The sequence below is a fragment of the Pelodiscus sinensis genome, chromosome Z (assembly GCF_052426305.1).
Source record: "Pelodiscus sinensis isolate ZL-2025 chromosome Z, ASM5242630v1, whole genome shotgun sequence".
Lineage (NCBI taxonomy): Eukaryota > Metazoa > Chordata > Testudines > Trionychidae > Pelodiscus > Pelodiscus sinensis.
The window spans coordinates 28033619-28049413 of NC_143085.1; the positions used below are offsets into that span (position 1 = coordinate 28033619).

At 48.0% G+C, this 15795-nt stretch overlaps 1 protein-coding gene across 29 annotated transcripts in view; it reads left to right on the forward strand.

Moving 5' to 3' along the window:
• Positions 1-15795, forward strand: part of NCOR2 (nuclear receptor corepressor 2) — a 511248-nt gene that overhangs the window by 331992 nt on the left and 163461 nt on the right. For 20 of the 29 annotated variants that reach the window (XM_075898492.2, XM_075898501.2, XM_075898481.2 and 17 more), the window contains 4 exons: positions 3482-3669; positions 5977-6070; positions 9093-9271; positions 14936-14990. In XM_075898492.2, coding sequence (XP_075754607.2) covers positions 3482-3669; positions 5977-6070; positions 9093-9271; positions 14936-14990 — 516 coding nt within the window. The remainder of the gene's footprint in view (positions 1-3481; positions 3670-5976; positions 6071-9092; positions 9272-14935; positions 14991-15795) is intronic. The other 9 variants (XM_075898486.2, XM_075898509.2, XM_075898508.2 and 6 more) reach the window with 3 other exon arrangements.

Sequence of the window (15795 nt, forward strand, 5' to 3'; positions counted from 1 at the left end):
TGAGGGTTCATCAAGTTGGGTAGTGTTGGGGTATTTTTTGAGATGCTCTAACCTACCCCCAGGAACAACTAGCCCTATTCTGCTCCTTTCCCCCAGATACTCTGTTTGCAGCAGCTTTGGCATTGAAATTTCATTAAGTCTTCTCTGTGCACTTGAGTGCTGCTCTCCTCCAGCTGGGAATTACTTATAGTTTGGGCAATTCTTTTCTGAAACAAAATGCTTTAAGCCTCAACTAAGAATATGAACGAGTAACCAGCTAACTAGTAAGCATTACCCTTACTGGGTGATGCTTATTGGTTAACAGGCACCCAGGAGCAGCCGCTTGCCCGAGGCCCATTGCGGGCAGAGGGCTGCTTCTGCCCCACCCGGCTCACTGCAGGGTGGGAGTCAGCAGCCCCACAGTGCTGCTCCAGCTGGACTGGAGTGGTCCTCCGACCAGGATCCCTCTTAATTACCTAATGTTTAACCAGTTAATTGATTAAACGGAATTTTATATCCCTAGCCTCAGCTGTAATGCAGATGAAACCTCATATCTCTGTTTCCCTCCTGCCCTTTGTGTGTCTTGCTATTTAAGCTGTGGGCTCTCAGGGCAGGGACTGCCTCTCGTGGGCCTGGGTGCAAAGGGATTTCAGTAGCCTAAGGAGGGCATGTTTTGCAGTGGTGCACAATGGGGCTTGAATCTCATTTGGAGTTGCTAGGTACTGCTTCCATACAGTGAGGAGGAAGATAATGCAGTTGGGTTGTGAAATACATGGCTTGGTGAATTTTTTTCCTTCCCTCTAACCATACTGTTCTGGGAGAGTGCCCACAGCCAGCAGCATATGTTTCTACTGGTGCACATCTGCACGCGCCTCGCACACATAACAAAATTTATTTAACACATAGATGGAAAAAAATGAGAGGGCCCGTTGATGGGCAGTTCTCGAGTTACAAACACCCGACTTACCAACATGCGCATATCCAAACGAAAGCTCACCCACTGGCAACCTCGGAGCAGGCAAGAGGCACGGGGTGAGGAGCAGTGCAAGTGCTAGACAGAGGATTCCGGAGGAGCTGGGTGCAGTCATGCTGCCAGCGGCTGGAGAGAAGCTGCATTTAAAGGGGATACTGCTGCCTCACTCCAGCTGAACAGCTGCCTCCTGCTCCTCTGGTCCTTGAACCACTTTGGGTGCAGCCCACAGGGAAGAGATGGCAGCCTGGGAATGGGGCTGGCTATGGGAGCTGGTGCAGAGTCCGCAGGAGAGGGGTGGGGAGATGTTGGGGGATGCCAAGAAACCCCCTTCAAAATCTTCGCCTACTTCCATATCCCCCTCTCATTAAACCTGCCTTTCTCCAAGTACCAGCATTGAAAGTTAAATAAAAAACTATTTCTATTATTTTTCATTGCAAATATACAGTATTTTAACTCCATTCTGGGTTAAATAAGCTTTTGGGGGCCAGCCTGGGAACCAACTACCATTTATAACATTGTTTCTCTGAGTATGTCTACACCACAGAGCTGAACTCGAAATAAATGACGCGTAGCTTAAGTCGAAATAGCTTATTTCGAATTTGGGCATATCTACACGGCACTTATTTCGAAACAGAACACTCTTCCTCCAACTTCTCTGACTCCTCGTACAGTGAGGTTTACCAAAGTCGGAGTAGGAAGCCCGTTATTTTGAATTTATTTATTTCAAATTAATTTCAAAATAACAGGCTTGCCGTGTACAACCACAATACGTTATTTCAGAATAACAGCTGTTATTCTGAAATAATGCTGCTGTGTAGATGTTACCCTCTGGGAAAATTAGTTCTGAATTTCAAACAACTGACTTACAAACTTTGGGAACACAGCCCCTTTGTAAGTTGAGGACTTCCTGTGTATGCACAGGGCTGCATGTGTGCTTGGACAGTTTGTGCCTCCGCGTCTTCCCTGACATTGATAGTCATGCTGGCTTAGTGAAAGCTAGTCTGCCTACCTCTGCAACAAGGACGCAGCTGATGGCAGTGTAGGCTTCCCCAGTGTGTATAGTGTCCTTCTAACCCAGGTTTCCCAACCTATGGGTCGGGACCCAAATATGGGTCGCCATTACATTTCAAAAGGGTCGCCAAGTGGCTTCCCCGGATGGCTCTGCCCCACCTCCTCCCCCCCATTTGTGAATTGCCTCTTGAATTGTCAAAATGGGTCCCCATCTGGAAAAGGTTGGGAACCGCTGTTCTAACCAGGTAGTCTTAAACTCTGCTGATCAAGCAAGCTAATGAAGCAGAGGGAATTCCTTCTGCAGATACAATTCTGCAATAGGGTATGTCATCTGGTGATCAGATCAGAGACCTGTGAGACATTCTACTTGTGTTTTGTGTCCTTTGGTGAACTCCTTGACCTGTCTATGTGCCTTGGTTTCCTTATCCCATATCTCCTAGGAGAATCTTATCAACCTCTTTGGGATCTGGGGCTTTGATGGATGTATGAATGGATGTATGTAAAGTGTGGGGACAGGCCTCAAAGAGGTGGGCGTGTTAGTTTGTATCTGCAAAAACAAGGAGTCCTGTGGCATTTTAGAGACTAACAGATTCCAGCATCTATCTAATGCAGTGGTTTTATCCACAAAAGCTGAATGCCCAGAAACATACTTTAATTTCTAAAATGCCATAGGACTCCTCATAGTTTGGAGAGGCTTTGGAAAGGCAAAGTCCCCTACGTCTAGACTATGGAGTTTTTCCAGGATACCCTGGAAAAATTCCTCCACGTCCAGGGAATGCATCTATTCTTCCACAAAAAAAAGTGGAAGAGCAGATGCGCTCTTTCGGAAGCCCCATCTTCCTCCTTCCACAAGGAAGAAGGGCTCTTCCAAAAAGAGGGTTTTTTTTCCAAAATTTGGCCCAGTATAGACGAGCCAAATTTCAGAAAACCTCTTCCGAAAAAACTATTGGAAAAAGGTATGCAAATTACGGAGTGCATTTTGTGTACCTTTTTCCGTTAGGTCACTGAAGTCTAGACATAGCCTCAGAGAGGGACCTTTTATACATGGACATCATGGATGTTTTCCAGCTCTTAAAAACAAAATTCCCTCTGCTTAGGAGCTGAGTTAGTCTGTAACAGGAAAAACTTAAAAAACAACAAATAGTCTAGTAGCACTTTAAAGACAAACAAAACATGTAGGTGATATCATGAGCTTTCGTGGGCACAACACACTTCTTTAGATGACGAAGTGGGTTGTGCCCATGAAAGCTCTTGGTGTCATCCACATGTTTTGTTTGTCTTTAAAGTGCTACTAGTCTATTTGTTGTTTTTTTAAAAAATCCCTCTGTTCAGGGCACTTGATTTGAGCTTCCTTGTTCTTTCTGGTCCCTAGCCCGTGGCAACTTCTCCTCACAAGCCCTGCTGCTGTTCTCAGCAGCTTGGCGGCTGTTCAGCCCGACAGGTCATCAAAGGAGGAGTTAGGGGAGCTGCTCTGTCTGTGGCTAGTGTCTGATCCTTTCCTCTCACTTGCCCTTTCAGGAACAGAAGTTTTGCCAGCGCTATGACCAGCTGATGGAAGCCTGGGAAAAGAAAGTGGAGCGCATTGAAAATAACCCCCGGCGCCGTGCCAAGGAGAGCAAAGTGCGGGAATACTATGAGAAGCAGTTTCCAGAGATCCGGAAGCAGCGGGAGCTGCAGGAGCGCATGCAGAGGTTAGAGGAGAAGCGGTAGGATGAGGCTGAGCAGCCTTTCTCCTTTACCTATAGGGGGTTATGGTCTTATGTTGCTGGGGATGACTCCTTGGTAAACAAGCTCCCTTTCTCCTTTTCTTTCAATGGAATAACTATTAGGTGCACACACCACAGCTATCCTTGAACAAATAACTCGCTAGCTTTTTCCCCTGGGGAGATCAGTGTAGCTCATACTGTCTATGGTGGAGAAAGAATTTCAAGAATCCAGTTAGACATTTTTCCCGTGTTATTAATTTCCTGGTTCGCCACACATGGGATGAACATCTGACTAGGATAAGGTATACCTAGTCCCATGCCAACAGGATCATATCAAAGTGAACAGACCCAGTCTAAGGATTTAGAGAGTTAAAAACCTATCTGGGCTTTGATCTAGGTATGTGCACAGAGGCCAAACATCTGCAAAACTTATAGAAAAGATTGCAAGAGATCTGAAGAGATCAGAGGCCTTGCTTGCTTCCTCCATTCACATGGTCAGCTTGGTCTACTACCACTCCCATGCCCACAGCTGGTAAACCTCATTCCAAGAGGAATAACAGCTAATTCGATTTAGGGCTTAAATTCGGAAACCCGTTTCACTGCCGATTGTAGATGCGGGCAGTTACTTCAGGCTAGTCAATTTCTAAAATGGCAACCAGATGGGAACATGCTAATGAAGCAAAGGATATTTAAATCCCGCTTCATTTGCAATATCGGTCGCCCTTATTAGCCTCCCTAGATTGAACTAGGGGGCTAGTGTAGACGTACCCTAAGGGTTTATCTACATGGAGATGCAGCATGTGGAAGCCAGGGTGCGAATGCCCAGAATAGTAGCCTGCTGGGCCCTAATTCGACAGGTGGGTGCTGCTCCTGCACACTGGAAATTCCCTAGCCTGCTTTGGCACGGTGCTGCTTAGCACACAATAGGCTAGCAAGCTGTGCACACTCTCTGGCTTGCCATACACTACCTCTCCACGTGAGCACTGGGAAAGACATCGGTTTGGTTGGGTTTTCTTTCATTCATCTTACAGAGGTTTACAGTTGGCTATGGTGCTCCCTGCTCCCAGAGGAGTCAGTGGGAGTGTTTGTGATAGTAAGCGCCATACCCAGGAGTTAGTGTTCACCGTTTTGGGTCCTATGTTTTTTTTTTAAATCTGTGTCAGCCCTGAAACATGGAGTTTCCATGGTTATGCTGCAAGTGTAGGTGAATTGTGGAGTTAAAGCTGTGGTCTCCAATTTTTTAAGCACAAGATCACTTTTTAAATTTAAGTGCAATCCAGGATCTACCTCAAACCCAAACATCCTTGTCCCACCTCCTTTGTGCCCCTTCTCTGATGCCCTGCCCCTACTCACTCCATCCTCCTTCCCTCCCCCATCCTTCCTCCCTTTCACTAGGCTAGGGCAGAAGGTTGGAGAGCAGGCTCTGGTCTTGGGCTAATGCAGGGGTGGCCAACCTGTTACATACAAAGAGCCAAAATAGTGGTGGATACAGCTCAAAGAGCTGAGGGAAAGAAGTTGTTGAGAAAAGAGGAAAAAACAAACAAACAAAAAAACCCAATGCTGCCCCTTTAACAGCTATGTGTGGCCCAAGCAGGTTTCCATCTGCTGTAGCGTCAGATCCTGCTGCCACAAGCGGCGCCCAGACCAGACAGGGAAGAGCCACACCGCAGGTTGGCCATCCCTGGGCTAAGGGATTTGGAGTGTGAGAAGGGCTCTGAGCTAAACCTGGGGTAGGCGGTTGGGGTACAGGTGGGGGTTCTTGGTGCATGCTCTGGGAGGGAGTTTGGAAGCAGGGAGGCTCAGGGCTACGGCAGAATTTTGGGGTGTAGGAGGGGGTTCGGGATACAGGCTTCACCTGGGTACCTCAGGTGGTTCCTGGAAGGTAGAACTAAGGCAGGATCTGCCCTGGCCTGGCCCTGCACAACTCCCAAAGGTGCAGCCAACAAACTCCCTTCATCCCAAGCCCTGTTGTGCCTCCCCACTCTGCTCTGTGAAGATAGGGTACAAGGTGGGAGAGGGAGCACCTGAGCATCTTGGCCAAACCAGTCAGGATCACTTGTCAGAGGTTCCAGGAGGTTCGACTGATTGGTGATCACTGAGTTAAAGGGACAGCTTCAGAATGGCTTTGCAGGGGGGCAGCTCTGAGCTGTTTGTGCGATACCTTCCCTCTTGCCTCCAGGGTAGGTTCTGTTTCCAGTACTGACTGTGCCTCCTTTCCAATGCCAGGAGTCCCGGTAAAGGATTGCAGTGTGGTGCCAAATACAAAATGTGGCATACATTTTTCAGTGTTTTGTTGCCCTTTCCCAGCAGGGTAGGACAGAGGGGCAGCGGTCTCTCCATGTCGGCTGCACGCAGCGAGCACGAGGTGTCAGAAATCATTGATGGGCTCTCAGAACAAGAGGTGAGACCAGCGCGCCGTTTCTCCTTCCTTTTTTCCCCACTGGTCCAATACCCCTTCCCTCTGGGGACCTCAGTGCAGTCACAACAGACCCTGATGGTGGAGCTTGCTGTTAACATTTGTGCCAAATTCAATAAATGTCAGGTTGGGCCGCACTTAGCAAACATTGTCACACGCAGAACGGGGTTCCTGAGGTTTCTGACAGGGCCCTGGGCAGAGCATGAGAGCATCAGCAGAATCTGTATTCGAAAGCAACGTCTCATTGGAGCGATATCCATGCTGAGCCTCATCTCATTTCCCTTCCTCACCGCTGGAAAACAGCAAAATCTTGCAGAGGAATTAAAGTAATGAAATAACAATCAAGGGAGCAGGCAGTGTTCCCTGTAAGCTGCCTACCAGCACAGTTCACAGGTTAATCAGCCCTGCCCAGTCAGCCCTCCCTGCATGGAGCTCCCTGATTGGATGAGGCTGATTCATCACTTGTGAAGCTGTGCTACTGGGCAGCTTAGAGGGAACTATAGTGGCAGGGTATTTCTTGCACACAAATGCACTTTAGCCCATCAACTCCAGCCGATCATCATTCTTACAGATAGGTTACTCCTTGAGTGGGTCAGTGGGGAACAGAGCCCAGCAATAGCACAGGTTGGGGTTATTGTTTAAATGGGAGATGGCGTTTCCTGCAGGGAAATTCCTACAGGATGGTTGGTTTGTACTTCAGCCAGTGGGATTGATTGTCTCAGTGTTTTGTTCATCTCGGGATGCCCTGGTGATTTGGCTTCTCGTGGATCTGGTTCCACAAGGGTTCTGCTTGGCTGGCTCTGATCTCTAACTGTCTAGAATGGGTTTTTGCTTAGGAAGAGACAGAAACTGCTGCCCAGCCCTAGCTGAGATGTTCACTGCATGTACTTGCCGTGCCTTTGAGTTAGAGGCTGAACCACAAGCTTTACTCTCAGTTCCACAGGCACTGTGCTTCAGTTCCTCCTTTGCAGCGGGAGCCTGATGCACTTCCTAGTCTAATCTCCAGGAACTAAAGCAATCAGTGTCTACAAACAGGCCCTTAGCAAAGGGTGGTTGCTATTGCTTCCATGGTGAAGAGCATTTCTGCAGAGGAAAAAGACGGTGCAAAGACTGGTATGTGCATTTTGCTATATCTGCCAAGCTGAGGCTACAACTTTGCCAAAACTGGGACAGCAGTACAGCTGTAGTGCTTCAGTGTAGATGTTCCCTACAGTGACAGGAGGAGCTCTTCCATCATTCTACTTACTCCACCTCCCCAAGAAGCAATGTCTAAGCCACCAAAAAATTCTTCCGTCATCAAGCACAGTCTGAACCAGGGGCTAGCTTAGTTCAACTGCCGCACTCCACGGTCTGGATATTTCACACCCCTGAGCAACAAAGCTGGTTGACCTAATGTTTTAGAGTAGACTTGGCCTTAGCTAGATCCTTAGCCATTTGCCAGCACCCAAGAGGAAAGAGATTTGATTCAGAGTTACTCGTGAGGGGCTGGTCCATCATGAGTTCCACTGCTGCTAATGATGTCATTACATGTCCTTTGCTTGTGGAATTTTGTTGGCCAGCCTGTGTTTGTCCTGCCCAACCTGCTCACTTAGTGAGAACTGACATTTGCCTTTCATTATGAGAACATCCTTGAGAGCGATAAGCCTTGTGAAAGACCTCAAGCGTGTTGTCAGAGGCATTGCAGTGGAGTTGAAGGATGTGGGAAGCTAAGAAGCTGCAGCTTTATATCCGTTGCAGGGGTGTGTCTGGCAGCTGTAACTAGGGTTCTTTGGACTGGTGCTAACTCCGCTCATCTCAGGATGTAGAGTTTGTGCATGAATTTAATAGAGAAAACTCTTTGCAGACGAGGAGACTCTGGCTAGGTTTGCTATTCTCAGAAGCCTTAGAAGTTCAGCATACCCTGAAGTCTTGGCATCTTGTTACAAATCAAGATCAGAACATGCCACTCCAGAGGTGGGCTTCCTCCATCCTTAATCAGCTAGGGCCAGATTCTGAGACCCTTCTTCACATTGGGTTAGTGTTTAACACCAGGAAAAGCTCCATAGAAGTTGGTAGGGATTACAGTTGGATTTTTCTGCTGTAAAAAATTAGAGTGAGGGCATCAGTATTTACCCCAAAGTGTTGGACAGTGATAAAAAAGGATTGTGGCACAAGCAAGAGGCTGCCACTTTTGGTGGCATAGCTGAGGATCCGCTGTTTATTATCTGACATGGCAATAAGAAATGGTTGTTGGGACATACTGGGAGTGGATGTAGTGGCCTTTTGGGGAATGGCAGACATGAACTTGACTATAGAGTGTCTGTTTATTGAGGGGAAATTAGACTCATTTAGTTGCAAATACAGAGTAAAAGAAATGAGCGTTATGTGGAGAGATGGTACACACTCTCAGTCTGTTCAGTTATTCCCATCAGTGCTTTGGAAATACTGCTTTGTTGAGTTACAAACCAAACTGAGAGCAGAGGAGAAATGGTGGTGGTGGTGGTGGTAGGAGATGTTAGGAAAGTTTTCATACTAACAAAAGGTTCCTATGAGACTGGCTATCAACCCTTCTCTTGTACCCCTGCACCTTCAACCACCACATTTGTCAAATAACATTCAGACCAAGATATTAACAGAACTGGACCCACTCCTGCTTAACATCCAAATGGTACAGTTGAAATTTGTCCTGACTGACAAGAATTTGCAAACCAACCCCCACCCATCGCCAGGGAGCCCTGGTTTTGCCTGTCTCTAGCTGTGAGCACCAGTTAGTTTCCTTGGGTCAAACATTTTTACATTGTTTCTCAGGAATCTTGTTTCTCAAGGGAAGATTTAACTATTTCCCTGCTGAGGGTGGCTGCTGCTTTCACTGTTTAACATATAATTTAACATAAAGCTGGCTGGGCCTTACTTTTAAAGTCTCCTGTCCCACTGCCTGTCCTTTCCCCATGAACTTTTGTATCCTCTGATTCCCCCATGGGCTCTGCAGTGCTGATGAGAACTGTCCCCTTCACTTTCTCTCCCCAAGAACCTGGAGAAGCAGATGCGCCAGCTTGCCGTCATCCCCCCCATGCTGTATGATGCTGACCAGCAGCGCATTAAATTCATCAATATGAATGGCCTGATGGACGACCCCATGAAGGTGTATAAGGACCGGCAGGTGATGAACATGTGGAGCGAACAGGAGAAGGAGACCTTTCGGGAAAAGTGAGTGGCTGAGAAGTGGCTGCCATAGCCAATGGGAATCAGTGGTTGGGAATTGTGGATAATGACTTGATCACTGGGCCCTGGTAGTCACCTTGCTTCCCATGGCATGCACTGCAGTGTGCTTTGCAAGCTGAACTCCTTGCAGCCACTTGAATAGCTGCTGGGCTATAGAGAGCAATGACTGGTGAATCACAGAGGCTGTGTCTAGACTGCATCCCTTTTCCGTAAAAGGGATGCAAATTAGACACATCGCAATTGCAAATGAAGCGGGGATTTAAATCCCCCCCGCTTCATTTGCATAAAAATGGCTGCCACTTTTTTTCCCCGCTCAGAGCTTTGCCAGAAAAAAGCGCCAGTCTAGACGCGGATCTTTCGGAAAATAAAGCCTTTGCCGAAAGATCCCTTATTCCTCTTAAAGATCCTCTTAAGGAATAAGGGATCTTCCGGAAAAGGCTTTATTTTCCGAAAGATCCACGTCTAGAATGGCACTTTTTTCCTGCAAAGCTCCGAGCCGGAAAAAAGCGGCAGCCATTTTTATGCAAATGAAGCGGGGGGAATTTAAATCCCCGCTTCATTTGCAATTGTGATGTATCTAATTTGCATCCCCTTTACGGAAAAGGGATGCAGTCTAGACACAGCCAGAGAGTTTTAAAAAACGCTACCAATGGTATTTGCTGGGTCTGTCTGTGCCAGGCAGTCTGATAACGTAGATGAGACTGAACCTAGAGAAAAGGACCCGGGTACAAGCTGGAATATGCTCAAGAGGAGCTAAGCTGAAGGTTTGGTTTGGCCGGGTGAGCTATTAGAACAGAGGCATGGCATATGAAATAGGAAATACATTCTTTGAATTAGACAAGTTCACTGGGCTCCTCTCATCCTCCATCCTAGCATTACTCACACCAGGCTAGCTTCTCCCTCCTTGGTGGTTGGTGATTTGGGCTGAATAACAACAGCTTAAAAATATAGTCACCAAGGTAGGTATTGATTGAGAAACCAAACAGCCAGGTAACAGACTGTGTTGTTTCTTGTGCACTTAAAATGCACACATGTGTGCATGCACACACACACACACATGCACACACACTTTCCTGAAATTACACTCTCATTTCATGTGATAGGGAGAAATAAGACTGGATTGTAATGATGGATCAACATGGATGTCACTAAGATAAAAGTAAATCTTCAGGATGGAGAGATTACAGGCAGTCCCCGGGTTACGTACAAGATAGGGACTGTAGGTTTGTTCTTAAGTTGAATCTGTATGTAAGTCGGAACTGGCGTCCAGATTCAGCCGCTGCTGAAACTGACTGCCAGTTCTGACTTACATACAGATTCAACTTAAGAACCCCAAGCGTCCCCAAGTCAGCTGTTGCTGAAACTGATCAGCGGCTGATTCCAGGAAGCCCGGGGAAGAGCAACTCTGCCTCGGGCTTCCTGTAGTCAGCGCTGGTCAGTTTCAGCAGCGGCTGACTTGGGGACACCTGGGGCAGAGCAGCTGGGGTGCTGCTGGGTTGCTCCAGTAGCACCGCTCCTCGGCGCTACCGAACCAACCCAGCAGCACCCCAGCTGCTCTGCCCCAGGCATCCTGATTCAGCCACTGCTGAAACTGACCAGCAGCGGCTGAATCAGGACGCCTGGGGCAGAGCAGCTGGGGTGCTGCCGGGTCGGTCCAGTAGTGCCCAGAGCGGCGCTGCGGGACCAACCGGCAGCACCCCAGCTGCTCTGCCCCTGGGTCCACAACAAAAGCCTCGTCTGCTGGGGGGGGGGGGCACACTAGCTGCGCTCCCCCCCCCCCAGCAGACCAGGGACACGGGGAGCAAAGCCGCAGTGGTAGCGGGGTGCCGCGCCACGGCTACAGCTTTGCTCCCGGTGTCCCTGGTCTGCTGGGGACTGTCTCCAGCAGACCAGAGACACTGGGAGCAAAGCCGCAGCCGTGGCGCAGCACCCCGCTACCACTGTGGCTTTGCTCCCCGTGTCCCTGGTCTGCTGGACACAGTCCCCAGCAGACCAGGGGCACCGGGAGCAGCTTTTCTCGCCCCGGAAGTCGAGGTGGCGGGACCGCTGCCTGCGAGCTCCGGGGCGAGAAAGTCCCGGATCCGCGTAAGTCGGGGACTGCCTGTATTTGGCACTTCTGTAATTGATACCTGAATGTGAGGGTTTCAGGGCTGCCCAATTACCAAACCACGCATGGACCTTCCTGGAGAGTTTTGTAACTCTGCTGTTTTGAACAGCAAAATTTTAACCTTGTGCTTCCCCCTTGTAGCCATTGAATAGGCCAAGCTAAAAAAGGGTCAGTGAAGTGTAATAGTGCATTGCTTGTGCTACTACCCAGGTGGATTCAGATTATTGCCCTCTGGGCACTATATGTTTTGCAGTTGTCCAGTGAGACTCCTGGTACTATAAACCTCAAACTGATCTGTCCCGACATCCCCAGGTTTCAGCTTCCAGGTGCTTTTTGCCTCACTGCTCTCTGGTGGGATCCCTCCCCCCTGTTTGCAGAGTTTACCAAGTGCCAGCTGGGGTTTTTGGGCTCATGCTCCAGTTTGGACATCTGCAAACACAATATGTGAAGTGGCCTCTTCTCCCTATGCAAAGTATTTGGAAGATTCTCTTTCTTTTTCTGAGATCTTTATCTTAGGGTCATGGAATAGCCATTGTCTGAGTCTAGTTCCACAGTAAATACCTTGTTCCCTTGCCTTGGGGGGCTTTTGGCTAGAAAGGTAGCAGAGGTTATTTGCAGTTGTTTGCATCATTTTCAAAGGCAGTTAGAAGACTTGAAGTTTATCCCCTGGCTCTATCTGTAAATATAGAAAATCTCAAAAGGTTTCTGGGTGTGGTCCAGAGATATAATAATGTGGATACTTGTTTGCACTTCATTGTTCTGCAAACTACACTTTTACTGAATAAGCCTTCACTGGCAGGGTTCTTTGGAGACTTCCAGTCTGTCCTGGTTTCCCTTGTGTTGGGAATATTTTTGACCTTCCTCATGGTTGTTAACTTCCACTTACAACAGAAACAAATAATTGCAAAAGTGCACCATAAAACCCTTAGAAAAACTGTGGTATTAGCCTTTTTAAATATATGGTGCATCTTCCAGCTCACCAAAACTGCAACTCTGGTACCTAGATGAGGCAAGAATTAATTTTTGAAAAGAAAATGCAAGGATCAGACCTGGTTACAGACACGGGAAGATTCCACGCATGCCTGTTGCATTGTCCATGCACAGTGGTTTCATTTTTGTCACAGTGGGCCATCCAAAGTGCCAGACGCACATACAATGCAGTTGACAGGCAACAGTAAAATTCAGCTGACTTCGGTCTCTCCAGCACATGAAACCAAATGGGACCCTTAATTCTGCAGCAGTTCATCCTTGGCATAAAAATAGATAAAAATAGTCACTTGTCCTGAAGATCAGCAATCAATTTAAACTGATTTCCTCAGAGCTTAAGGCAGATTCCAGGTCCAGTAATGTTGGGCAAAGATTCATGTTGCTTTATTTTTATGCAAACCTTGTCCCCAAAAGGACCATGTGGTGCAATTAGAGAAATAGAGGATTATGTTGTTTCCAGTTTGCTCTTACTGTGCTGTGCATTGTATACACGCATAATGGAAAAAACAATTCTGGCCTTGCAGAATACAGTATGGCAGTATGGCCCTGCCAGAGAATAATCGCGGTCTCTTTGAAAGCACAGCACTGACATGGGACCAGGACTGTTAGCAGCCTTGTGAGTGCTGGCTTTGAAGAGGCCTATTGTTGTTTGCATAGCTCTGGTCTAAAAGGGAAGAGTCGTGCATATGTATAAAACTGAAGTCAAACCAAGTTCCTTGGTCGGCTATTTGTTTATACCGTGTCGTACACGACAAACAGCTGTCATGTCTGTGATGTGGTCCCTCTTTGATAGAACATCTCTGAAAATTTTTTAACATCTATGTTTCTCACAGCAGGGTTGTCCCAAAGGGAGCGTGGGGCCCAGGACAAGGCCCCACCATATTTTGCTTTGCCCTACCCACTGCCCCCACTCCACCCCTTTTACCAAGCTCCACCTCTGCTCTGGCCCCACTCCTCTTGCCACTGCTGTTCTGCTCCCTTCCCCAAGTGACGTGAGCCAGTGGATTACTGGAGGGCATGGTGTGGTGGCAGCAGGGTTTCACGAATACCCCCTGACCTCTGCCCTCTCCTAGCCTGCTGGGAAGTGGAGTGTTCAGCCCCAGCCTGCTCTCTGAGCAATGCAGGCTCGGGGAATCAGACTGGGGCTGAAACCAGTGCACTCTGCTTCTTGTGGCTGCAGTGAAGTGGAGTGCGAGAGGGCAGAAGAGAGGAGCAGGCTGTTGGGTAGCTCCAGCTGTGATGAACGTGGGGGGAATGACCTCTGGGCCCTGCAGCTAATATGGGGGGGGGAGGGGAGAACCATTCCATCCAGATCCCTAAATGGCCTCCTCAAGGATTGAACTCACAACCCTGGGTTTAGCAGGTCAATACACAATCCACTGCTGCTTTTGTATGGTAGGCTTTCTCCCTGCTAGGGGAGCAGCCACTCAGAGATGCTGTTAGTGGGGACAGCCTGCTGACGCCACATGTGTGTTCTGTCCCTCCAAACCTCCATCACACTGTCAAACTCTTGGGTAACTCAGTGGCCTGCTAACTACTCGTGTTGTCCTGTGACTCCAGCAACACGCTGAAGTAACTCATGACAGCAGGCTGTGCTTCCCATTTGGGGTTGTGCTGTTCAGTTACCTCTTTACTGCCTTTAAAGGTAAGGAGAGAGAGAGAGGGGGACAGAGAGAGAGAGCACATGGAAAGCAAAGCTTTCACATACATGAGTGAGGATGCCTCTGTTCAGAAGAGTTTCATTAGCTGGCAAACTTTGGAACCCTTTGTCTCTCATAGCTTAGAGTCATCCCTTGGTTGTTTCTTGCAGTGGCCAGCCTTCTGCCACACCAGTTGAAAGGAGAGAGGAGCTAGGGGTCGTTTATAATGGATCACAATTGCATTCATGAGAACTTCCCATGAAATAGTTTTCTAAGACCATTCACCCCCGGTGCCCAGTGCAGAAGTAATGTAGCACCATCTCGCACCCTAGGATGCTTTTCAGGCATGAAGCTGTTAAATTATAGGGAAATCTTCAGTAAGGACCCTTTGCTATAGGCAAACCCCTGCTTTGGGCAACCACTTCAAAGGGTGTCCAAGATCCCCAGCCCGCACTTGTTTACTGATCAGCCCATTAGACCTGGTCACCCATGCAGCTGTAGGTTTGACTCCATAGGTTAATTCCGTGTTCCCTTAGCACATCACTGCCAGCTGCAGCATGAGCGATGCGGCTTAGCCTTTTCTCATTCTTCCCCCTTCCCAGGCCACACTGGGTCTTTGTTGCTGCAGGCTGGTGGTCTTGGCATCAGTACTCCTGACTCAACTGCAGAATAAACCAAGCAGCAGGCAGCAGCTTCACTAACCTCTGGATTCTTTTGCAGATCGTCCATCTTAAGAATGTATATGGGGAAGTCTCCAGGTCATTGAAAGCCATGGCTCCCAGGCTCTCTTACATGACTTTCCACCACCCCACTGCCCTCTGACTTGACTAGTTCAACGCTTGCTCTGCCAGGGGGTGGAGTACACGGGCAGCTGCAAGGGCTCTCATTTAAACTTTCTCTTTCTTGTTCTCATAGGTTCATGCAGCATCCAAAAAATTTTGGTGTGATTGCTTCGTTTTTGGACCGGAAGGTAAGTATGTTTGGTTTGGAACTAAGTGACTTTAAACCCTTTATCTGTCTCTTGCTTATTTATCTCAAGAGTTTCTCTAGAATACATCCCCAAAGTATCACATGTGCAGAACTATTCCTCCCGTTGAAAAACTTTCTTTTATCCTAGGTGGCCAAAGAGCCTCTTACACAAAGGAACCAGAGTCACTTTATAAACTTTGTACCTACCATGGAAAGGTAGCCACTTTTGGGGGAAGGGGAGCCGGTGGGGTAGAAAATGGTACCCAGCAGGCTGCACAGTAGCCAGAAGAGGGACAATGCTTGACAAAGACATAGAACACTAGAACTGGAAGGTATCTCGAGAGGTCATCGAGTCCAGTCCCCTGCCCTCACGACAGGACCACCATGGCAAATTCCTACTTTCATTAGAAGTAAGCTAAGACAGAAGTGTCTTTCAAGAGCATGCAAGGATCTCAGTTTTTATGGTCTCTTCTGTATGACCCCACATGAAATGAAGTAGCTGAGTTTTGGTTTAGGATGACGGTGCAGGATGAAGTCAACTCTAAAGTGATTTGGAATTCAGAGCCCTAAGGTGTCAGGATACTTCAGACAGCTAAACCCACAGCTTTGCTTTATCTCACATTTTGTAGGCATCTCCCATTGGCTGGGACTGTCATGTGTTGGAGGGGTAGCAAACAGTCCATCTGGTCATGTGCTACGTGCACTAAGAGGGGGTTCCTGTCTCAGCTCTGGGCTGAACCCCAGAAATGATGTGAATAGTCACCCGCCAATCTCGTCCATTATCATTTTTTCTTTATTTAATTCTT